This window comes from Tinamus guttatus, unplaced genomic scaffold (assembly GCF_059628265.1).
Source record: "Tinamus guttatus ecotype Peru unplaced genomic scaffold, ASM5962826v1 Tinamus_guttatus_pri_ptg000083l, whole genome shotgun sequence".
In the NCBI taxonomy this organism is placed as follows: domain Eukaryota; kingdom Metazoa; phylum Chordata; class Aves; order Tinamiformes; family Tinamidae; genus Tinamus; species Tinamus guttatus.
Window position 1 is genome coordinate 1,871,116 of NW_028288617.1, and position 26,292 is coordinate 1,897,407.

General features: G+C 39.4%; 1 protein-coding gene across 2 annotated transcripts in view; it reads right to left on the reverse strand.

The window, feature by feature from the left end:
* Window positions 1-26,292, reverse strand: part of FRMPD4 (FERM and PDZ domain containing 4) — a 292,161-nt gene that overhangs the window by 116,014 nt on the left and 149,855 nt on the right. For both annotated transcript variants that reach the window (XM_088520224.1, XM_088520223.1), the window contains exon 2: window positions 1,507-1,623. In XM_088520224.1, the coding sequence (XP_088376350.1) occupies window positions 1,507-1,623 (117 nt within the window). The remainder of the gene's footprint in view (window positions 1-1,506; window positions 1,624-26,292) is intronic.

A 26,292-nucleotide genomic window follows, 5' to 3' on the forward strand; every position in this document is an offset into this window, starting at 1 on the left:
CTAGAGCACAGGACTGCGTCCAAGCGGGTTTTGAAGATCTCCAGAGAAGGAGACTCCACAACCTCTCTGGGCAGCCTGTTCCAGTGCTCTGTCACCCTCACTGTTAAGAAATTTTTCCTTAAGTTCCTGTGGAACTTTTGGTCTTTCAGTTTGTGGCCATTACCTCTAGCTCTGTTGGTGGCCACCAGTGAAAAGAGACCAGCACCATCCTCCTCACTCCCTCCCTTGAGGTACTTATAGACGCTGGTTAGATCCCCTCTCAGCCTTCTCTTCTCCAGGCTGAACAGGCCCAGCTCCCTCAGCCTCTCCTCATAGGGCAGATGTTCCAGGCCCCTGATCATCCTTGTGGCCCTGCGCTGGACTCTCTCCAGCAGCTCCACATCCCTCTTATACTGTGGAGCCCAGAACTGGACACAATACTCCAGATGCGGCCTCACCAGGGCTGAGTAGAGGGGCAGGATCACCTCCCTCGACCTGCTGGAGACGCTCTTCTTAATGCACCCCAGGATCCCATTGGCCTTCTTGGCCACGAGGGCACACTGCTGCCTCATGGTCAACTTGTCGTCCACCAGGACACCCAAGTCCCTCTCTGCAGAGCTGCTCTCCAGAAGGTCGGTCCCCAGCCTGTACTGGTGTCTGGGGTTATTCCTCCCCGGGTGCAGGACCTTGCATTCAGACTGATGAACATAAATAATATAAACCTCCAACTTTCCACATGAGTAAAATCATAATGCTGGTCTTAAAATAAAATGTAAGCTAAAGCAACTAATGGTGTAAAAAGCAACTAATGCTGGAAAATGCTGTTCTGCTAACTCACTACCACCCCTCCTCAGCAAACAGGTTTCAAATCTGCAATAATATTTGCAAGGATATGAAACTGTATTTTATCCAAGCCACTTAAGTAACTCGAAATAATTCTGCATGGTTTTCACTGTGAAAAGAAAGTCCAATTTTGTTTATAATCAAATCATTCATATTGACATTTATTTTACAAACTTTTAATTTCAGAGCTAGAGGAACATGAGAAACCTGGAAAGGATCATGAGAAGAAGTCGAAAGACAAAAGCTGTACAGGATCAAGACATGTACTTTCCCTTTACCAGTATAATGAACTTATTAGGCAAACTAAAAGAGCTCACATGGCAGAGATGGATGAGAGTTATTAGTCCCAGTCAGAATCGGCCATTTGCCTTATTCTTTAAGCAAGAGATTTTTTTTTAATGACATTTGCTGTAATTCCTCAATGAATAACAGGCCCTCATAATATCATTGTTTTCTTGGCTAAATGAAGAATAATCAAGGACCAAAACAAAGTTTTATAAAGAACAAGGCGCAGTAAAGTATGGACAAAGCTATCTCTGTGCAACAAACCAAAATACATCAACATCAACTTTGTGACACTGAAGCTGATATTAGGATTCCAAGGAAAGTATTGTCAGTAGCAGTGCTGCAGCACTGTTATAAAGCCTGAATCTAGTGGTTGCAAAAGCTCACACCACCACTTACTTGAGGAAGTAGTCTCTTCCATCTCTGTTTGCCGTCATCTCCCATCCATAAGATGTTCCCTGGCTCAAGCTCCAGGTCCCTGAAGGCTGTGGCCAGCCTGAGGACTTGTTCCTGTGGCTGCAATTTCAAGAAGAAAAATAAAAAAATGTGACTTTTCTATTCGAATTGTTCTTTCGATTTACTGATTTCATGTCATTCACTGTGGCATCCAAGTACTTTCAAAGCTGTGAAATACATAGTCAAAAAACAGGCAAAGAAAAACAGGCCAACAGATTCTACTCGTATTTGTAACATTCATGTAGGAAGTGGTGAGATTATACCCACTTTTTAATGGTCTTTGAACCTGAGCCTTTGACAGGGTTATCTATCAAATGCCACCAGCCGTAGGCCTCCTTTTCAATAATGTACAGCACAGAAAAATAAGCAGTGTTTCCATTCACTGTCACTCCCTGTTCAAATAACTGTTTTATATACCGTTTTAGCAAAAAAGCCCTGCTGTTCACATTACGCAAATGGATGTGCTAACTGGCACAAGAAGCAGCATCAACCTATCATCTCACTAATTGCAACCATTTTTTTTCAGTTGTCTATTTCCTATGTGGGAATGAAGGAAAACCACCGTACTTATATATATGAACGCTCAATTAGTTCAAATTAAATTAATTCAAGTTCAAATGTCATTGCGCTTGCTCCTGATTTTCCTTTCCTCCAGATAACTTTGAGAAGGTGCATACGCAGTCATGTCTCTGCTCAAACAGGAGGGCAGAGCAAGGGCCAAGTCCCAAATAAAGGAGTAGCTTACGGCATTCCCTTAACTAAGGGAGACGCAGCAGCGCTTCCAGACAACAGCACTTCCCCACTAAGCCTAATGTATTTTGCAAGTGTCATCTACTGCCTCCGTATACAAAACTGATACAGTTTTCCCCCTAGAATTCCCCCTAGATTCCAACATGGAAACCCAATTGTTTGCACTGATATTTTACCCCTTGCTTCCAGGGGCTCAGAGTGAACAAATAGTACTTCCAGCAAAATTAACCAAAGCATGACTATCCAATGTATAGCCCAAAAGAAAAAAGTAACAGGAAAAGGAGGCAGAGATGCTAAAGACCAGCTGAGGGTGCTTCACAAACAGGCGGAGATGAGTCAACACAGGGCACTGCATGACATCTGAAATTTAGAAATGCAAAACAAGGACGTGCAGCATGAAGGTCTGTCTTGGAACCACCTTCTCTTCTTTCCTGTGTCTTTCCTCTGCCTACCAAACATATTATTGATGAGTTTTGCCTCCCAGATTTAGGTAAGTTCAAATGCTAATAAGGAACTTACATCTCAGTCTTAGACAAAAATAACAAGAACTTATTTCCCTTAGAGAAACATAGAGTAATGTTACCTGGTGAGCACTCCTTTGAAAAAAAGAAATTGCTCTCTACAGACAACTCCACAATTCATTGCAAATTGCTAACCTCAACAAAGTCATACATAGTTAATCTTTCCCAAGGGGAAAATGCACCATTTAAAACAAGCTAGCGATCTCTCCCACCCCTTTATTTCAACAATTAATCACCACTGAGAAAAGATAGTGCTTCAAAATATAATTTACATGTAAAGTAGGGAATTACAATGAAGTGCTAGATATCATCTGATTTACCAATTACATTAATACTCTATCATCAAGGAGTAGAAAAACATTTCTGTTAGCATATTCAAACACTAGTATTTGCCATAAGAAAGGGCTTAAATCCAATATTTAAACATGCTAGAGATCTTAATAAAATTAAGGGTACTTATGATTAAACAAATAAAAGTGAGATGTGCTACATCACCCTGGATAAATGCAACTAACATTTTTAATCAGAGGAATGCATACGAAACAGGTATTTGGAGGAAGAAAATATTGTTTGGAAATAACTATTTTCAACATTTTGACATATATTCAACACTTCAACATGCAGATTCAGGTAACATTGAGCTTAAGCATTTCTGTGTGTCTCTCCATGCTTGACAGAGGAAGAAAGAATAAAAGAAGTGCCTACAACCTAAGAATAACAGAGTAAAAGATAATAAATGGAAAATAAACTGTATACAAAACACACTCTACAAATAATGCCTTTCACAGCTCTCAGTTTAACTGTATCCATAGATTTTAAGGATCATTAGGGATCTCAATACTTCGTAGATAGCTAAGCCACAGTAGAAAGCAACCCATTTTATCTGGTTTATGAAGACATACCAATACTTTTAATATCTACCTTTCGCTTCAATTAAATATGCTTTCACGACTTTGTACTTCAGTTGTACCCGTAAAATGGGTACAACAACATTTAATTTGCCATGTAAAGCACACCACACAAATCAAATGACAGTGACGTCTAAGACAATGATGATCAGTGCCATTCTTCTTCATATTCAAAATGACACCCTATCCTTATAAGGATTCCAACATCAATGGATTTTAAACTAAATTACATTTTTCTGAAATAATTTTTTGAGCCCTTAAAAAATGCCTGGTGACAGAATCTCATATAATGAAGGGTAATAACTGCCTCACTTGGGCTTACTTATAAATATCTCCACACCTGATCTAATATTGCAGACTTTCTTATAATTAATGGAAGAGCAAGTAGCATTTTAGACACTGGGCACCACGAAGATACCATCTGAGGCACTGGATATGTGCAAATTCTATAAGGTGGCTCCAGAGCGGGGAGAAACAAAGGCCCATAGTATGTTTGCAGTGGTCATTTGTACAGTTCGACAATAAACGTTCATGTTACAACAACAAAACAAGGTTTTACACTCTTGCATACATGAAGCTCAGCGGGGATTACTGCTGGTAGTTCCCCGCAGCCTGTACAGCCTGAGAAATGAATGAACTGCACTATTTTCTTTTAGACTCTTTCATCCATTTGTCAAATATTATGCTGCTTGGCTGCAAGGATATGGTGCAAAGGACACTACAAGGCACAAACAAGGGCATGGAAGAAGGAGAAGGCAGCCACGACCAGGTCAGACAGTGTCATTCAGGCAGGCATCACATGCAGAAAATTCCTCAGTGGTGAGGAAATTAATCACGCTTTGGGAAAACCCAGTTTAAACCCTTCCTCCCTGCAGACACCCAGGTGACCTTGGACAAATCCTCAGCTGTCCGGTCGCTGTCACTTCCTTCCTTCACAGGCGAATGCAGAGGAGGAGCACCCCACAGGACTGCCCAGGTCTCTGAGACCTGCACACTTCCCAGCGCAGCTACAGAAGGAGAAGGAGAAGGAAATGCGACTTGCACCCAGCAAGCCCTTCCAGGGAGCACGGCTGTAACTCGCTGCTTGCTGTCACCACGGCCTCTGCTCGCTGCGCTCAGACCAGCTGCTTGTCAGGGTGCTGTTTTTAGGTGGCCAGCTTCAAAATCAAAAATTTGGCGGCCAGCATCATTCCAGCAGAGCCTCGGAAACAAGGTGTTTTAGCTATGATATCCCATACAACCTTGTGTTGACAACCTTGCTGCAAACAAAGAAGAACTGGCCCACTGAATTGCTTCATGTTGAACAAATTCAGAAAATCATGCAAGGAGCGAGTAAGGCACCAAGATGTCATACGGTGGAACCTTTGTACTGAGAATATTATAGCTGGGCCCCAGTTAACATCTTAATCTCAGCCTATTTTCTGCCCAGTGTTTGAGGCATGACTAAAATAATGTGTGTTCATGTGTCAAGCTTCCTGGGCTCCATGTCAGCGGACCTCTGCAAGCACAGCATGAACTGTGCAATACACAGAATATATTCAGCATAAACTATTGTACTAACAAGAGGTGAGAGTTTGATAACAGTTTCCTTGTCTTTCAATATCAAAACTAGAACAGTTTGAATTTTTAAAGTATATTATTATAGCCTACTGTCCAGAGGATTTTAGATAGCTTTAAAGCTTCTACTAAAAGTGGAAAGTGACAGTATTTGATTTTTAAAGCTTCCACAAAGAAAAATAGCTTTTTCTAGAAAATTAAATAGAAATAAAAAGAAGTATCTACAGATTCAGACTATAAGCATGCAGTTTTGCTCCAAGCTTATCTTGTTTAACCTGCAACTAGGGATTTCTCTGCAGCAATAGGTTTTTGCTGTAGAAATCAAAACAAACTCTTTAATTACATCATCTCTACAGCCGCAAGTTTTTGCTACAAATAAAATGCTTCTCTGAGCTAAGTGGAAAGGAAGCGCTCATGCTGTAATTTTAAACAGCATAAGCTGTCAGGGACACCAAAAGCAGCATTCCTATCCTCCCAGTATCTGACAGGCCTACTTCACATCATGTTGCTCTTGTGCCAACACAAGTAAACTGGATCAGCTGAAAACTAAGGGCTGGTTTCTCATCGGATCTATCTCCATCTGCTGCACCTCTCTGGCCTCATGAAGACAGGTAGCCACATGGCTCAAAAATGAAGGGCAGCACAAAAACTGCCCGCTTCAAATCCTGCTCAGACAAAGACAAAAAATGCTGGGCTAAAGTGGAATGTCCCCACTTTATTTAGCATAGGTGGCATCTAGGGGCATAACACTCACCGTGTAATAGCAGGGTGCCTACACACCCTGAGGATGGGTATGTTTAAGCTGGTCCTTCTCCACAGAGAGAGGATGCCAAGATTTTTGTCTGCCTGAGAACAAGGCTGGACAGAGAGTTAGGAGAACTGCTTTATCATTAGAGTAGTTTTCACTCTCTTGCCTGTCTCAGTTGCAGCTGTCTCAGTTGCAACCCCAACTTGCAGTTTGTTGACAGACTGAAACTGCAACAGAAAGTAGTACCAACCTTGGAACCCTCTGGTTTCGTTTGTTTCTACTACTACTGACCAGACAATTTTGGAGCTTGGACACCTCAGTCACATACAGATACTAAAATCTGTATTACAAGCATGTGAAGGTAATTCTATTTCACTCTCACAAGAACCCTTTGCAATTAATTTTCTTTAAATTCCTGTGTAACTTAACACCATCAAATTTAATTATTCTGTTATTCATTCTGCATTCTATACTGTTTTCAAAACAGCTAAGAGCAGCACCAAAACAAGCACAAATATCTTCCAAGGTCATGGTAGCTAGATGGTTTTAGTGAGAAATTCTAAATGACATTTAGCAGGTGAGCTTTTTCATCCTGAAGAGCTGTTAGAATTTTTATATGAACTCCCTCTATCAATTTGTTACTTTTTGCTTCATTGATCTGATCTCTGACATCACTTTTTAACTCTTCAGGTTGGGGCAGGTCTCCCACAAAGTTCTCAATTAAGAAAGGTTCCCTGTACAGGAATCCCAGGTCTCCCTTCAAACACAGAGAGATGCAAAAAATATACCTTCTCCTGTAGTGCTATTTTCTCCCATATGCAGATATTTCTCTGCTTTTATATAACAATAAAGCTCACGAATGCAGGAAAGACAGAAGTTATGCATAGTTTGTGATAGAAATGTTCATAACTGGAAAAATCTTTTTATGTGAAACCACATGACAAATCATATATACATAACAAATCAAAATACTAATAATCTGCAATTTTCCTCTTCAGGTATCTTTTCTTATTAGTAAATTTTTAAGCATTTACTTTTGACTACTTTTGCTGGATGAAAATAATGGAAGGATTACGTTCTAATATTTTAAGGCAAACCCTTAAACAACCCAGTTGCAAATAGCAGTGCACCACTAAAGTTACAGAACTTGTATTATAAAGATTTGCAGTTTAATGCCTTGTTTACCACCTAGATATTTAATACACTGGAAGAATCTTTTTCTAACCTGTTGATATGCTCATGGTACTTATTTACAGCTTTTCTTCATTCCTGAAGGTAATACTATCTACAGAGGGAATCAATCAGTGACACATCGAAGACTGACCTTGTAACACATGGCACTCAGCATTCCTAGTGAAGTAATATTGGACACAACTGGCTTCCTTTACATTACCATGCTGAGAAAAACTTCTAAATTTGGAGTCCTGGCATGTGCCCTGTCTTCGTCTCAAGTCTGTAGAGGTACAAAAGCCAATCCCTCTCCACCCTATCATAGAAGGAAAAGTCACACGACACTTCCAAAAGTTCATTATCAAGGGACAAGGATTCCACAGCATTCCCCTGTAGACGATCAAGTTACAGTGATCCCTGGGAGGTATCAACAGAAACACTAGAGAAACAGAATTTTGTATTACTATTCTTTAAAACTAAAAACAGCATACCTAATGTATGTGCACACCTGTCGGAGAGGAAGAAACATGCTCATGACTCAAGCAGAATTCAATAATATTTCTGTGTTTTTTAATATTCCACCGCCTCTGGAATAGAAATCTGCTTTCTTAATCCACTTTGCACCCACTCTTGTCTCAGAAGACTATATCCTACCCTACCATTATATTACATCATATATACCTACCCTACCAATATGAAAAACGAAGAAAAAAAAATTTAAAAGACTTTGCAACTATGCTGTCAAGATTCAGTCATCACATCCTGCTATCAAAAATCTTCTGAAGTGCACTAAGCCCTATAATAGGACATGATAATAGACAAAAAGTTTTGGATGCTTGATGAAGGACACCGCAAGTGTTGCTGTCTCTGCACACACTGACTCCTGTGAACACTCGCATTAGTAGTTCTGGAAGGAGCACAAGAGAAGGAAATGAATTGCCCCAGACCCATCACACTATACTAAGAACGATACTGGGACTCCTACTAATAAATAATCTGCATATGGGAGGGGACTTTACACCCCTGGCTATGTGGAGGACAGCTCTTCTTAATCTGAAGCCACAACATAGCCTTACTTCATCACAAGTTTTATGCTAAGGGTCTATCATTAGACCATTTCTATTATGTATCTTGCAAACTGGCACTTTTGCAGCTCTCCTAAAGTTCCACTATCTGTAGCCCAGACGTAAGCGTGCAGACAGTGCCACGACAAGCACCTCGGGCCGTGGCTTTGCCCTCAGCTGGCTGCCCAGTACTATCCGCAGCGCCGTCCTCAGCACTGCAGGGTGATGCCCCAAATAGCCACTCTTTACCAGCACGTTCCTAGGGCTGAAAATCTACAGGACAAGATGACAAAGGCACGAATAACAAACTGGGACAAGGGATGAAAGAAAGCATGTGCACAACGACAGGCTATTTCAGATGCGAATAACAACTTGCCCCAGGCGAGGGACAGTGAAGGTCTCCTCACTCCCAGAGGCATTGTGCTTATTCCAGAGCAATTCCCTTGGCCACTCTGCTTCTACAGTATGCTTTAAGCTCCTCTCCATCCAGATAGAAGTTACTTGCACTGCTCAGCAGCAGCTGAGTTCTTCCTTTTTACGAGCAGTGTTTTCACATCATTATTCTCTACACTCACCACTGTCCACTAATTTCACTTTCACTTCTTTGTGACTTTTTAATTCTTGTCTTATCTTAATTTCCCTCTCCTCTCCATGCCATATTTCCACTGTCATTAAAGACGTGTCCCCATGACACAGAAAACAAAAATCTCCATTATATTGTCTTTTAAATTGTCATGACTTTGCATCTAAAGCACAGTGACCCTATTACAGATTCATAGTGCTGAAGAAATTACTTTCCTCTTCAGAATCTTGTTTTGCAAAATAAACATAAAGTATCTATCTTAAGAGGAAAATAATGTTTTGGACTTGGATGTTTGTAAAAGGCTTTTTGACTTTCTGTTGCACAGGCTGCTTTAGCTTCCTGCTGATATGCACGAGAAAATAAAAGTCACTAAAAGCTGAAGAGTGCAAGATGGATTTTCTGTTTTAATGGAGTTTTTGACCTGAGGCCTTCTTAGGTTTACTCTGTTTTTCAAAAACAAACAAACAAAAAAACAAAAAAGAAAAAGAAAACAAAAAGTATATAAAGTATATGAAACATCTGGCTCTTTCTCATTTTATGGGTATTGGTACTGCTTTCTGAATTTTCTATTAAAAAAATAAAAAGAGTTTTTTTTTTTTTTTTTCTTTCAAAGTAGTCCATATTGGAAAACCTTACTATATCTCATTTTGGATACAATGAAATCTTCAGTGTTTACTCCTAATAAAACAACAACTATTATCAGATGCTGAATTATATCCTGCATAAGATTTTTTTGCTTGGCTATTAGCATGTTGTTACCTCTACTCTGAGTCTTTGTCCCCTTATCACTATTGCAGTTCCAGTGCAGCCATGTGCTACTGCCCTACTGTTTCAGTGAGCAGTACAAGAGCTTTGCCATTTTTGCCATTCCGTCACAACATCTGCAGCACAGATGCTTGCTTAAGTTAGTGAATGTATTCTTATTAATATTTGGTTTATGGAGAGACAATTCTGTGAAGTTCAACCATATTTTAGATAAAAGATGTAGCAATGCTTCTTAGCACATATTACATGGCTTGCCATCTCTACAGCATAAAAAATTTGAGATGCATATATTCATGAAAATCTGACTGTGCACACTGCATTCTGAAGAGAAAATAGGAATTTCATCTTTATATATGCTAAATTTTATATTTTTGTTAGTAGCATGAATGGGCATAACAAATGAGTCTGAATACAACCCAGTGCAATGAAAACAAGCACAAAGTGATTCAGTGTTTGAGAAATCTATGCAGCAAAGAGAACAGCTTTTTAAAATGGGCAAAGTTTAACGCTTATTCATCAACTAGCCTGTTTACCTGTCTGTCGGAATGAAAGAAGTCATCGGCTCAGAGTGGAATCTAGAGATAAGCGGAATATTACACAGAGCAGCCGCATGGGGAGGGCAGGCGGAGAGGAAAAGGCACAGATTTGAGAGGAAGGAAGAACTTGGCACTGGAATAAACAATGAAATGTAGAAAGGCATCAAGCTGTTCTACATTTTCTGGGAGCAGACAAATTTTCAATAATCATACATAACAAAAAACAGCTCAGAAAATATTCAGGCATTTTTGGGGACAGGATTTCTATGGAAAATTTGCATTTCAGTAATGATGTTGCCCTTATTTCAGGCCTGTGGTCTAAAAGTGCATTGAATTGCAGTGTTCTGGGTCACCTGAAAATTCTTGGAAAAAGACTCCTGCCACAGTGTGACAGTTTAGCCTGTAGGAGAGTAAAGCACATCAGAGGAAGCAGCAAACAAGGCCCTACTTAACCTGTAATTGCCAAAAAGGGCACAAAAATGTTTTTCTGCAGTTGACCTAAAGTCGAAGACCTTACTGCTTTCTTTTGACAGTAATTCTTACTAGGTAGCAAAACAAGCAAACAAAAACCTTACTGAATCTTCAATTTAGTTAAGAAGCAAGCACGATGGAAAAAACAGAAGGGGAAAACACCCTTACGCATGTCCTAGTTCTCCAGATTTCAATTATAAAGAATATTCCCCTTCTCCCTGCCAATGTCATTGGAAATAAAAAAGAAATGGTGGAAAAATCAAATCACTTTTACTTCCCAGATATTAGCAAATAATATGAAACATAACTGTTCTGTGATTCAAGGAGCAGCTCCAACACCTCCCTACAGTCTTTTTTCTCAAAATACACTTTTGATAACCTGGATCAAGATATAGCCACTGATCTCTAGCTTAGTTCATTTCCCACAAAACATTAAAAATATTATTTAGAAAAATTGTTTACATCTTTAAGAGAAGTATAATATGGCATAAATCAATAAATACAGGGACTAGTTTGTGAGCCCGACTCAGAAATTTCAGTACTAAGGTAATCAGAACCTGCTGTCTGGACCTCACAAGTCTTCTTGAAAATACTATCTTTAAACACATAATTGTGGTTCAAGGCAGTTTGTTGAACCAGTCTCAGAGAACGGTTGAGATCGGATGTGACCTCTGGAGATCATCTAGTCCTACCCACTGCTCAAGCAGTGTCACCTAGATCAGGCTGCCCAGGACCATGTCTCCAGGGCTTTTGAGTATCTTCAGTTTCGAGGTATTCAACCTTTACAGGCAGCCTGTTCCAGTGCTCAGTTACAGTAAAAATTTTCTTCTTAAGTTCAGATGCAAATTTCCATGTTTTGGGCTACGCCTGTTGCCTTTCAGTCTACCTCTTGGCACTGCTGAGAAGAGTCTGGCCCCATCCTCTTTACACCCTTCCATCAGATACACATTGATGATGTGTATATGTGCCTATGAGGATGTCAAGGGGGACAGTGTTGAAAGCCTTGCTGATGTCAGAGGTAGACAACATCCACTGCTTTTGCCTTATCTATCCAGTCAGTCACCCCATCATTACACTTGACTTTAAACGAAAACATTCAAAACTCAGAAAATATGAAAAAAAATCCATCCCCCTATTTAAAGACTATCAACCATTTCGTTTTCTAGATAGCAGTTGGGGAAAAAATACAAAAATCCTTGGAAAACAATCATAGATATTGTGTTGGGCAATCTGTTTACATTCTGAGATCATTTGCATAAAAAGCTACACTTCTATTCCTGTCATGATGGAAAGTTGCTTTTTTTTTCCCTTTTATTTTCTTTTTTTTTGACCGTATTTATAGTTCTTCATTATATAGTGGCTTCTTCAGAAACTACTCACAATTAAGGGCCATTTTGTGGGACAGTGAAAATTTAACTTTTTATCAATGCAAGGAAACATTAACTTGACATTATGTTATTTAAAGTACCCTGGACATAAACATGCTTATGAAATCAAGCAAATTCAATGCAGCTGCAATCTTAGGGAACCCTGAACACTTGGTATTGGTAAATTCTGTCAGAGAATGATGTTGCACACCAATGAGGTAGCCAAAATGTCCATCTGCTGTGACAGACCTCTTAACCTTTGATCTAGACTCAAGCCCACAAAAGATACTCAAATGATTCTTGCACTCTCCACCCTTAACACACACACACATCAGTACAAGCTATAGTACCCTGAAACTCCATGGAAATCAAAGACTTCCAGGCTAAGGGATAAAAATTGCTTGCAAAAGAGGGAAAAATGCAATGGAAAGAGAGAAGGCAAAGAAAGATTTTTTTTTTTTTTTTTTTGGCTTACAACTGTTCTTGAAAGAGGAGAGAAGAGGGAAGGAGAGAAGAGGAGATTAAACTTCAGTATTTTACAAGAACCCCCTTTACCCTAGGATACCGGCACAATTAGGACTATTAACACTAACCTTTTCTGTCATTTTAGGATCACATTTTAATAATATTTGTGCTGTACATGCCTCCCTCCACCTTTTCCTCCTTGCCATTTTAAAACACACACAGAAAGCTGAGGCAGTTTAACCTTCTGTCCTAGGAAAACATGAAAATTGAATGCATTTTACCTTAAAATCCAACAAAAAATGGACAAAGAAATGGAAAATAGCATTGAGTTCACTTTTCTCATTCTTTTGAGTAATCATCTCAAATGTACATCAAAAGATAAACATTTACAAACTCGCATGAGATTTTCTAAATAAAGTAGTATTTGTAAATACATCTTGACTTCAGTATACAGTGACTTCACTTACTATTGTCAATATACGCAGCAGATCACTACATTTTAGGTTTCTAGGCTTCCTTAGAAATAACTTCAAATACAATGTTCACAGATGAGAAGCTTGTGCAACTAAGTCTAACCAGAGTGGCAATAACTCATGTGATGCAACAGCAGATACCTCATGAGCCAACCAAGAGAAATGCTCTATATCACATCTTAAGCTTACAAAACACTGTAAGAAACAAACCTCAGTGATTTTTTTGCTTCAAATTCAAATGTGTAAAAAATTGTCAGAACATAGAATTAGCAGCCATCCCTTAGCCTCATGCTGGTTTACTTCTATCATTACTTGGCCTCACCTCTTCTCAGCACACAAGATATAAGCTATGCTGTCAAATTGGTTCTAATTCTGATTCTAAATGGTATAAATTGATAGCCCAACCAGAAAGTCAATCATTAAATCAGCTAACCAGCTCCTAAGATAGAATTAAAATCTGCTATTTTTTAGATACTACTCCATCAGTCTAAATATTAGATATTTTTTAGCTTTAGATTATCAGCAACTGAAACATTTCAGATCTCAGGGAGAATATTGTTCTTGATATAAATCAGAAAAGACAGCTTTAAAGTTACCCTGTGTTGGCAATAGAGGAACTGTGTGATTTACAAAAATTAAAATTGAAGGATATTATCATTTTGTGCTAAGCTTATTAAAGCATTATATCATAAAATAGTCTCTAGCTGGAACAGAAATACTAGAGATATTTTAACAATTATCTCTATATACAGCTACTTTTCTGGAGTATATCATTTTAGGGTTACAACGCCATATTGAAAAATCTGAACTTTTCTGCCTCTTTATGTTATTAACCCACAATTTACATAAAATTTTACATCGTATTTTATTCTCCACATAATCCAAAAATGGAACATATTACAATTAACAATTCATTGTATACCTTTTAAACCGGGTTAAAATATTTCTTTTGCCCTCTAGACCCCAAAGATGCAGAAAATCTAAACTTCTGCCAAAGCTCTTGCTCGCAGGCTATCAGAAGTGGCCAAGCAGTATTTCGTCCATGCCCTGGTGATCCAACATTCAAAAATTTAAGTGATTCTAGTACATTAGCAATATATGCTTTACATTTATTTCCCTCCTTTGTCCTGCCAACCCTTGGATACAAAGGACACAAGTTAGATTAACTGTCAAAAATGGAGTAAGAAAATGAACAATAGTTCATTCCACTGAAGACTAAGCAGATTTCATTCCCAATCATCATTTGCATCCATCATGCTCTTTTTACAGGCTGCACTCTTCATTGCGTTCTCAAGGCTATTACCTACCTCGTACACCTTTTTAAGACTAACAGTCAAGTTTAGAGTTTAACTTGAATGACATTTCCAGTCTCAGTTGCCTGAAACAAAGAAGTTTAAACCTACGTCCATTTTCACTTTACACCATCCACAACAAAAGCCATTGCTGGGCAATAATGCAGTGTACATACAGCAGGCTACTAACAGGAGTACTTTATAGGACCAAACTTATTAACCAGACAACGTAAAAGAACATTTTTAGGTTTTTTTTTTTTTTCAGAGCATAGATAACAACTGCTATTGTAAAGCTCGGAGTCACCCGGACAGTTCTATCCTTCACTGTGTTTTCTTTTTTCTGTTAAGACGTAATGTATGTATATTTATTTATTGTGTTTCGCTAGTTAGAAGCTCATTATGTGATATATGCACTGTTCCACTTGCTGTTGCATTCCACCGACTTATCTGGATTTAGACATACACTCAACAAGGTATGGGAGGGAAACCGTCCCACTCTCACTATCAGCTGTACCATGTTCGGTTTCCACAAACATTCTCAGCACAACTAGCAAAGTATAGGTTTAAAGATTATTCAACGACAAAATGCAATTTGTGCCATCTTCCTGATTGGCAAGAATCACCAAAAGAAATTTGGTGGGGGGAAATGAAGAAATAAAGGAAGATGACAAATATGTAAGCCAGTAAGCTTTGGATGCAGGAAGTAAAGAGAAATCATAGAATCACAGAAGGGCTGAGTTTGGAAGGGACCTCTAGAGATCATCTAGTCCAACCCCACTGCTCCAGCAGGGACACCTGGAGCACGTGGCACAGGGCGGCATCCAGGCGGGTTTGGAAGATCTCCAGAGAAGGAGACTCCACAGCCTCTCTGGGCAGCCTGTTCCAGGGCTCTGTCACCCTCACAGGAAAGAAGTTCTTCCTCACATGGAGATGGAACTTCCTGTGTTTTAAATTATACCCATTACCCCTTGTCCTATCACTGGCCACCAAGAAGAGTTTGGCCCTCTCCTCTTTATATTCTCCCCTCAGGTATTTATGTGTATTGATATGTATATATGATTATGTACATATCTCATCTGGGATCATCTGGGTATATATACATCTGGGAAATGCTCAGCATTGAGTCCTCGCTGGGGAGAGGCAGCAAGAGGGGATAAGACCCCATGAGCCTCCAGAAGAAGTTGTGCTGCCCAAACTGGCAAGCGCAAGGACTGCACAGGAGCAGGGAATGCCCATCTGAGGAGAAGAGCCTCTGCTGATCCCACCAAGGTAAGGACCTCTCATCTTGTCTCCTAGAGCACATTGCTGCAAAACTTTGGAAGAACTATCATTTCAAGCTTCCGTTTCTTCCAGCAGCGAGTCCCAAGTTAACGGATCTCTTCTTTTTCAGAAGCCATTAGATAATGGTTCCTCCTTGTTAACTTTTTTTTTTTTCCTCAGGTTAATGTATTTTTTTGACACAGCTACTCCAAATACAGAAGAAACCGAGGAAACCCTCACCAAGTTTATCTTTAGAACTGTGTGAGAAACAACTTCCATGCTTCTGCATCGATGTCTCCATTGCTGCAAATCTCTAATTCTTTCCTTGACAGAACAAAGCAAACGTAGTCTTTTATCCCGGAATCTTGGCTGGTAATCCGACGGATCTGGCACACACTGAGCCAGGCCAGGGGGATGCATTATTTAACAGCCGCACTGGCCGGCGCAGGAGCTGCCTGTGCCCAGCGGGGCTCCCCAAAGCCCAGGGCGCCCCACGGCATCGCCGCTCGTTGGCGCTGCCCCTGCCCCAAGGGCCGTCCCTCCCGCCAAGCGGGAGCCCGAACCACACGATAGTGGGCCCAAGGCCTGAGATTTCTTATCGCTGCAAACCGCCTGACAGTGCACAGAGCTATTTTTATTTCTTCAACGTATTAATTCTCCCACCCACTTTCCGAGGCACAAAGCAGCACAGATCTTGACAGCTTACTTACTTAAAGAAATTCAGATGTTTAGATGCATTCATAAGCACCTAGTTATTTATAAATCAGGCAAAAAAGTGCCTAGTAACCAGAGTTATTCACTGTGGCGTTTTCCATATTCCCACTGAAGTCCAACTGAACCTGCAGATGCTTCAGTACCTTTAAAATCTCATTGCAATGATTTAGAAAGATGAATATATATTTTAAATGAGCTAAGCCTAGATTTTATAAACATGTCGCTAAGTTTAATTGAGACTGAATTAAGCATTTTAAAACAAATTAGCATATTAGGGAATACACTACAGCTAACCGACTTTATCATTTTTTTTCAAGATCATACCTTAAGATATTTTGATCTTCAGTTTAGCACAAATTCAACCAGCAAAATAAATTTAGATATACATAGCTTTTAAAAACAAATATAAAATTGTTATTTTTTTATTCATAATGTAATGGATTATATTCTCAAATAACAGTACACAGGTTTTAAAAATTGGAGCACAATACTTAGATGTTATACCTACAGCTTTGCAAGGATGTTATTTAAGACATGGGGAACTTCTAATTCCACATGAACCAATAGGATAGTTTACTACTGATTTCACTGGAGACAGATTTCATACCCCATTTATGCTTTATGATAACCCCCATCACGTGCATGCAACCTTAGTGACAGTCGGTCTTCTCATGTTCTCCAGCAGCTTCCCATGCTCGGATTGCAGGAGCGGTACATGCCCAGAAATGTTGCTGTCTACATTAACATCTCATGCAGTGTAAAATTAGATCTGCAGAACTGACAGCACAAACAAACAATACATTGCCATTTGGATGGTAAATATTTACAGACTGTCAAGTGGAGTTGCAACTGCATTAGCTCTACTGCTGGGGTAAACATAGCTGATTCAGTGTCCTGAAGCCATGAAGTTGATTTACCTTAAACATAAAAAGGATGTTCATTCTTTGCCAGGTAAATAGATATCTATCTGAGGAATATACTTTTTTTTTTTCTTCCCAAAAGTAAATATTTAGGTACTCTTCAGAAAATAAATTTGTTTTCTTGAAAGTCACCACGAGGCATTTTTTCCTTTCATAAGCTGTTGTGGCAGCAAAACACATAGGCATATTTGAAATGCAAGTAGGCAGTGAGCAATGTTTTTCAAACTGGTCTTTGTGATCTAATGTGGCATTAATAGGACCATTTCAATACCTACAAGTTTATAGGGCATTGTATGAGATTATATTCCTGCCAAAATACGTAAACATGATTTATTTATTCCTTGTTCTGTTAAATATTTAGTTTGCTCAAAGATTTTAAAAAGTTCTTTATTCATCTTATGACCACTGGATGAATAAACATGTACAGCTAAACATAAAGAAGAAAAAGGGGAAGTATGGAGAAAAAAAGAAAATGAATGAAGTGCTACAAACAAAATGTACTTTGTTTTCCCTCCGCACTTTAAATCACCCATACACTGTGTCTTTCCACTACTGCCGTTCTTCTTTCTTATTTCACTATTTTAGAATTAACACCTATGATTTTATTCCAAGTTTCAGGACTTTGCTTTTTAACCGAATTTCCTCGACTTTCACTTTTGTAATGAAAATTTTCATTTTGGAAAACTAAAAGCAATTTTCAGGTCTCAAGTCTAAGGGAAATTTTAAACTAAGAACGTAGTGGTAGAAAAAGGAAACCAGACCAGATTTATTAAAAAAAAAAAAAAAGGAAAAATGTTCATTTGAAAAATATGTGCTTTTTAAACCAGTCCTACTCATGGGGAGTAGACAGGCTTTTAACTGCCCTTCTGTATTTGTTATTAATCACACTTTAAAAAAAAATCTATTTCTATTGCCCCAAATCACAGTTTGACAAACAACAACAACAAAAACAACATCAATTTCTGTTTACCAAAGCACAGGAAATTAAACATAATGCTTTTTTCCCTAAAAGCTGCATGGGGTCTAGAACCTATTTTAGCAAAACACGTAAAATATCAAGTATAAAATTTTAAGCATATAACAGAAAGGCATCAGAACGTCCAAACACTGCATCCCTTCTTTGCCTGTAATGGAAAAATACAGAACAAAAACTAAAGGAAAACAGAGTATTTATTAATAAGTCTGTACAATATGTTATTTTCAGTCAATGTTGCTCACAGCTCCAGTTATTCCAGTTCGCATGCGAAGCCCATGTGTCATTGAGTAGTTCACTGTCAAAGGTCCCTTGCTAGTGTTAGAGCAGTCTCCTCTAATATATAGAAGAAAAATCTGCCCTGAAGTGCAAACTCTACACACTAGCCATATCCCTGCACCTCTACAATTGTATTTTTTTCTCTGTATTATATCCGTTTGGTACAGAGGTGCAACTTTTTTTAAAAAAAACTATTTGTGACTTTTTTTTTTGTAAATTCCCATAGACTTGCCTTGATTCCTCTTATAGCGAATTTCTTGAAGATGCTCCCTGAGGTTCCTATTCAAAGCAATAGCTTGCTCTCTTTTCAGATACCAAGGAAGACTTTGAAGTTTCTTCTTTCTGCTTAAATTGCACAGGATAGGATTCAAAGAGCAAAGCATATCTGCTTGTGCTTGAGCAGCAGCAACTTGATGTGTTCCTCCCCCAGAAATAGTTTGAAATCAAGATCTTAAGATTTGTCATCTATAAGACATTCTGCTCTCAGATTCAGACACATTTTAAAGTAAATTTTCCCAACCATTCTCACTGATAATGAAGTGTACAACTTCTGTTACTTCTATACCCCACTATCACACAGCTCATAAAGCTGCACAACATTCCCCTCCCTGCCCAGGAGGCCAGGCAAAACCCTGCTCCCCAAGCACTGTCCTGGCACTGGCACGGACGCTGTGGCAGAGGCAACGCAGCTGCCTGAGCCCCAGCTGAGGGATGGCAGGAGAGGGCCACGGGTAGGACTAGCTTGCCTTTGGCAGTGTTGGGTTTCAGCTAAACTAAAACGCCTCCTGCCCAGTTCTGTTCTTCAGGCCGCCATCTGCTGTCTAGGACTAGTGGGTTAGGCAGTTGTCCTTCAGCGTGGGACATCTGCTGAACTAAAATGTTCACTTTCCTTCAGATTTAGCCTTGCTTTAAGCTCTGTTAGTAATCTTGAGCTCCCTGCACAATGGCATAAAGCTGCTCCCTTGTAGCTTCTGGCGCTTGAGGCCTGGTTTCCAGGAGAAGTCATCAACCACCCTGTTACAGTCTCCACAAAGGAACTTCTCTAAATCGAGGACGAAAATGTCACAAGCAAGGAGATCAAACCTCCATATTGCTTGTTTCCACACCTTCCCTTTTATCTGTTAAAAAGAGTATCATGGGAATTTATATTCAGTCTTGTCTCCCACTTCCTTAGGAGTTCATAAGACCATGTGGTAATTTTCTTTTGCTGTTTCTGCTGTTGCGTGTTCCTCCACCTTCTTGCTGCCGAGCTCTGGGACGCCAGCCATCACACTCTTCCAGGGTGCTTTTTATAAACGCTCTGCTTCCTTTTATATTTCCTTCTGCATGTGCATGTGTGCAGGCACGCCACCTGTAACTTCATTAATATTTACTGCCTATTGGCGAGGAAAAGCGCTTCTCAATTTACCGCCATATTTACCTCATGTGCTTCGCTGCACATGGAGTCATAAAACAGTGCCTTTCTCCATTCGAACAACATCAGCTTCATCCGACACCAAATTTCCCTTGCCACCCCTCTATGTCTTTCGTTACTTGCTTGGTGCACAAAACAATTTGCGATGGCACAGAGGCATAACGTGATAATCCCTGGCTATATTTTTCCTTTCCGTCTCAGCCATCTTCTTCTCCCTCCCTCCTTCACGCTGCATCTTGTCTGCCACAAGCTCTAAGGAGTCTGTGGACCCGGTCCTCCTTCCTCCCTTATCGCAGCCTGCATGGAGGGCCTCAAAGGAGCAAGCAAATAGCGTCAGGGAAGAGGGGGAGCCGACCTCCGTGCCCCCCGATCCACCGTGGGGAGGTGTAATCCGCTCTTCTGAGACGCAGCTGCAGAGGAGGGATAGCAGGAAAACACACATTTGTTCCAAGCCTCAACTCTTCCCCTGACACCACCCGAGGCGATGAAGCTGAACACTTCTACTGAACACGAGCAGCAAGAGGCTACAGGCACAGTCTCGCTCTCTGTTTATGAACTTTATCATTTTTTTTTTGCCACTGCGATTTTGAGCTTCTTTGATAACTGTCTCTGTGGGTTTTGTGTAGATTGGTCTTTCCCCTCTCACCATGCTAATTGTATTTGATTCTTGATCTCCTCTCCTACCGGCTCCTCCTATAGGCACAACTAGGTGTAGTGCTTCCTTTTTCACAGATTCACTACACCATGCTCTACTTATTTGGAGAGCTTCCTCTCTTCTGAGAACAGCATCTGTTTTCCTTCTTTACCGTGCCACTTCCCATCCAAGTCACTCGCATGCTGCACTCGCTATTCTGAATTCTTGTCTCTAACAAGCTTCTGGCACCAGCTTCCAAATTTTGTGATTCTCTCTTTTGAATTAATTTCAGCACTCACCACCCAATTCGGGACCAGTCTTTCAAGCAATAGCCTCAAAGGGCTCCCGTTTACCAAGATGCTAGAGATGTAGGAGAGAGAGCTACAAACAGTGCTTCCTGAGTGACAGGGAATTAAGCTACGCATGTTTCCTTCATGGCTCAGACTTCATAAAATTATTCCAGGGCCTGAGTCATCCAGTTCATTGGGGTCTGCTTCATCATCTCAAATGGATAAAATGTGATTTAAAAATTCTAACCAATGAGGCTTCTCAAGATAAGTTGGTGGTATCCTTTAGCCCTTGAGTGAGGGAAACGATGACACAGTTTCACCTTATCTCTTTCCACTTCTCCTCCAGCCCAAACACACCGAAGTATGCACATCCACGCACATCCACTTCTTGTTCCATAAGAAACCTGATTTTACTGTTTCAGTGGGAGAACTGCATAAACTGAGTGTTGTTACAGAAGTTTTACACTCGAGTGGGACAGGGCAGAGAGCTACAAAATATTATAATTTAGAGCTCATCCTCCTGACAAGACAGTGGGAAAACAGAATGTTGACAAGCAGTTCAGCTCCAGAATAAGAAAAAGAAAAATCTATGGCTAAAAAATGACAACATGACTTACTACTAAGACCCCTAACTTAACAGCATCAGCAGTCCTTGATTCCTGTTTTCCTTTCACAGAAGGATGAAACTTCAAGATACATCAACACCCTTTAAACAGACATTATATATCTTAAATATATTTTTTATATTTATATAAATATATGCTTATCTATATACATGCATATATACAAATATATATTTCATATGAACAAGTTCAGTTGTGATGCTGAATTTCGTGATAGAACCACACATCATATTTACAAAGTGTTATGTGAAAGATTTACCCATTTAAAAATAATATTTGAATATTTTCAAAGTACTCTCAATTAGCTACAGAACAAAGTTTACAATATATGACATGCCTTATTTATCTTGAAATTTTACTAGTATATGCTTTCTATAGGCTACTATTATTTTAGTACATGAACCTGCAACAGAACCATATGCAGGAAGCCACCAGCGGGAGGTTCCTTATTAATTCCCTATTAATCATTATGTACTTTGGGACCTAGGCTTACTATCATCCCTAGAGAAAAGTGACCACATCTTCCACTACCAAAGAAAGCAAATACCTCAATTTCACTTTTCTCGACAGATGACAGTTAAAGACCTGGGTGGGAGCAAGTGATACTGTTCATGAGTTACTGTTCATGAGTTACCAGAAATTGTTCTGTGCCTCTTCTTTGTTATGTTTAGGCAGTTAATGTTAATGTTTATTTAATCTAAGCACTGACTTAGGAAGCAAAAATGAGATACCAGTCTATACAAAATGGGAGAAGCAAGCAAAACAGGGCAAAATTAATGAGTACTAGTTAAGTAGTTTAGCTATGCACACTTTTCTTTAAAACCTGTTGAATCCTTTAGCCTTTTTTATTCTGTATATGGAGGCATGAAATTCATAAACACATCAAATACCACCAACAAAAATAAAACGATTTGGGAATATAACAAGCAACTACAGTCCCAAAACTGTCAGTGCATGAAAACCTAACACTCCATTCTCAGTCCACCATCAGTTATACTACTGGATTGCCTCTGATATATGTGTACTCTTAAGAAAACAAAAAAAGCGTTTAGTGAAATAAGCCAGTCTGACATCAACAGCTGTTAAAACATACCAATCTACCTAATATTGCACCTACTAAAGGCAGCACAGTTGCAATGTTTTTGACTCATTTTACCTGCAAGCACTAGGCAGCCAAGGGAAATGAAATTCATTAGCAGGAAAATGAAAAGCAGGAAAACAGCTTCACCCAGAAAAATACTCAATTTATAACTTCACTGGATTCAGCACATAAGAAATGGCTCCTTGCTTATCCACTTCCAACTCAGAGCCTCTAATTAGTCTAAAATCATTTGACTTGAGTTCGTTAGGGAGAAAAGAAGGGACAGAGGGATACCTAGGAATATCCTTCGATTCCTCAGTTTGCATAGAAAGGGAAGAGAAAGACCTCAGGTAAAAAGTAGGAAGCTCCAACTCTTTCTAGCTCTTCCTGTCACAAAATGCCATATTTTGTGGCTCAAGTCACTGTCCTAATGACTGTGAGAAATCTTGGTGCATTTTTCAAGGTATTATTCTGAGCGCTATGATTTCATCCTCGGATCCAGCAGAATCCTGGGATGGGGAGTCAACCGGCCAGGCCATGAGCTGGGGGCTGAGACACTGACTGGTGACCTGGGCCCACTGCAAGCTCCCACCAGCAGGCTCCAGGACACCAGATGCCAGCAAAGTCCCACTCTGAGGGGTCAGGAATCACTGCTCAGTTTCAGAGCAATGGCACCAAAAATCCTGAAGCTACTGAGTTTAAAAATGTCAGCAAAAATTAATTCAGCAGGTATTTCTGCTACTGCTAAACAATACTTTTTTTTTTTTGACCATTGAAATGTATGTTAAAATTAAACACATTAATTATACAATTTTTAATCATATTTGTCCACAAGGAGAAATAAATGATGCTTAGATCTCACAAGGAGAAAGTCTCCATGTGCACTATGTGTAAGCCATACTTTATTTACATGCAGCCTGAAGGGCCAGCACAGGCTCTGGGGACACCAGCATTGCACGGACAGTGACCGGCGGTGGTCACAAATCAGTAACCTCTGGTACGCAACGAGAGACGTGTGGAACATGATAGGGGACACAACATTGTCTACCATGCTGCAAATACACTTGATGGATGGGAAGTAAATAACTTATAGCTGCAAAGTTTCTAATTCCTTATTGGAAATGTAGATGTAGCCTAGAATGTACCTCAGTATGTACTAAAGAACATCTATGCATACTTGACTTAGAGCTGCTCTCAGAGCTGTTTTCCAGAATATCAAAGCACTGAAATACAGCTTTGAATTTGTGATCTTCTCTGTGAGTGTCAGCTTTATGGTAAGGATAATTTGCTTCTTGCTGGATATATTTCCAGGTATCTTCTGATACCTTGCTTTATTTTCCAGTTTACTGGGTAGAAGATCAGAAGTCCATTTACAAAAGGCCCCAAGCCATATCAAATGCATCGGCATCACTGCATTGCTTTCAGAATGGGCACATACCTGAAGCCTGTTAATCCATTCTCTATGGATTATGCATAAAAGGAGACTGCTTTATTATAAAACCACTTCAGAGAGTCTTTTCTTTTTTTTCTAAGCCCAATTGAGATTTTTTAAAAACTCCTCTTCTGTACCCCCTTCCTCATCCAAAACTCCCTTTTCATCTGAAAATATCTAAAACATATCTAAGACATCAAACTCCACCTCCATGCCAGTTTCTGGACCATATTTAGCTGCTGTATTGAGTAACATTAAGTCATGCCAGATATGTTGTATAGAAAAGCAGCAGCACAAGTGTAAAATATGATCAGGAAGATTTTTATTTCTAAGTTGAGAGCAAAAGCTGAATGATGCACCTGCAGCACTATTAATCTTGGCCATTCCACATTCTTTTTCTTTGCTAGAGTAGTAGCAGAGTGACGAGACATTTTCCCATGAAAAGGAATGACCAAACGAAATACTCCTTTGGGCACCACATTTTCTCTTTAAGCAAACTGTAGAATTTACTTGGTATAGCTGGCACTAAACTTGTTATAGTGACAGCAATGAGAGGCGGATATCAGAAGAGAAACTGGAGATCTTCCATGCCTAATAAAATAACTTGATTTATAATGCATCCCCAACATAAGGGCCATAGGGGCTCGTGGGGGCAGGCACCATCAGCTTCAGCAGAAGGATGTATCTCAGAAAGAATCAGCACAAATGTTAAAGAACTAATCACTTGCAAGAACTGCAGAAGATCTGAGAAGATCTGAGAAGATCTCATTATTTTGGAGCCTATCAGGTGTTCAAAACAAAAACCAAAGTATATGTATAATGCGAGTAACTGCAGTCATTAACAAAGTAGATGCAAGCAGAGGTAAAGCAGTAACAGACTCCATCATGGGTGGAGGGATGAGGAGGAGAACAGAACTCTTTGGAGTTTGCTTGTCCTTTTCTTTGTTTTGCTTTGAAGCAGAGATGGATTCCTTTCCTGAAGAAACTCCTGATGATGGAGATCTCTGAATCAGAGAATGGTGTAGCAAGAGTCAGCAGATGGGAAACGGTAGCTAAACAAATGCACATGAAAAATAAGGGACACATTTTATCATCATGAAGTGGGTAATTAGCCCCCGGAAACACTTTGAGACTGAAAATCAAATCCAGAGGACTTTGAAGAAAAGCATAGACGAAATAGACAATACAGTGTGAATGAAGAAACCAATGGGTGCAAATTTTTATTTGTGCAAGAAGTCAAATCGGAACATCTATTCTAATTCTAACTCTTTACTAGCAGAGTCATGATGGTGTAAAGAATAAAGAATATACAATGATTCCAGATGCTCTTAAGTTATCTCAGCATGGACCTACAGGACATAAGTCACTATTTCTTTGCTTCAAATCTAATCTGAGTTAAAATTTGCAATTCTAATAACTATAGATCCATTTGTGCTGCTCTCAGATGTGGTAGGCAGCTCCAAGAGAAGCAAAAAGAAAAGTAGTAAAGAGAAGGAAGGATATTATATACAAATGTTAGCATGAGTCTGTCAAAACAGGGGATAAAGCAGAGAAATGGAAGAAAAATCCAAACTACACTATGCTGCTGAAAAGAAACAACCTTGAATAGTCTTTGATAAACAGGCAAAGAAGGAAGGTATAAAGATGATGTAATGATGAACAGGAAGAAAATCCCAGTTCAGTGATTTTTCATATATCAAACATATTTATACATCATAAATCCTGATAAGAAACACTGTGAAAGCTTCAGTTCAGATCCTTCTAGAAACAAAGTTACAAAATGGCTACGTGTATAAACACTTCACATTTTTCTCTCCACAAAATATGGGACTCAATTTCAGAGGCTTCAGTGAGAAACCTTAATCTTGCTTGTCTCAGTAGCTGCTAATACTTGTTCAAGGCTACCAATAGTCTTCTTTGTTTGAAGGACAAAATAACCCTTGCCCATGTCCTGATATCATCTGGAAAAAAAACAGTCTTAGGTTCCAGACCTTCTTGTCAAATGCTTTAAATTTGCCAAGTAAAATGTTAACACTGCCAAAGTGCTTTCTACCTGAAAAACAGAAAGACCCACTGTATAAAATTCTACTCTGATCAGGGAAATCAGTTGGAAGCTGAGTTGTGTTGATTTTGATTATATAGCATAATTCATTTCTCAATATCAAAATGAAAACACTACCCATTCCACAGGAAAACATACAAGCTTCTCAGTTTCCTGTTATTCCTTCCCTTTCACTTTACCTTCTACCCCATGTATTTTCAGGAAAGATGGTACTGAAGGCACAAATACATCCATAAAAAAGTGCAAGTTTACCCTGATTATTTTGCAGCACCAATTTTGTGCCAACTCATTGGAAAGCTTTCCTTACGTGTTTGCATTAGCTATTCCTTCATGCTCTAAAATTAAAATTCAGATAATAATATAACAGACTTTAGCAT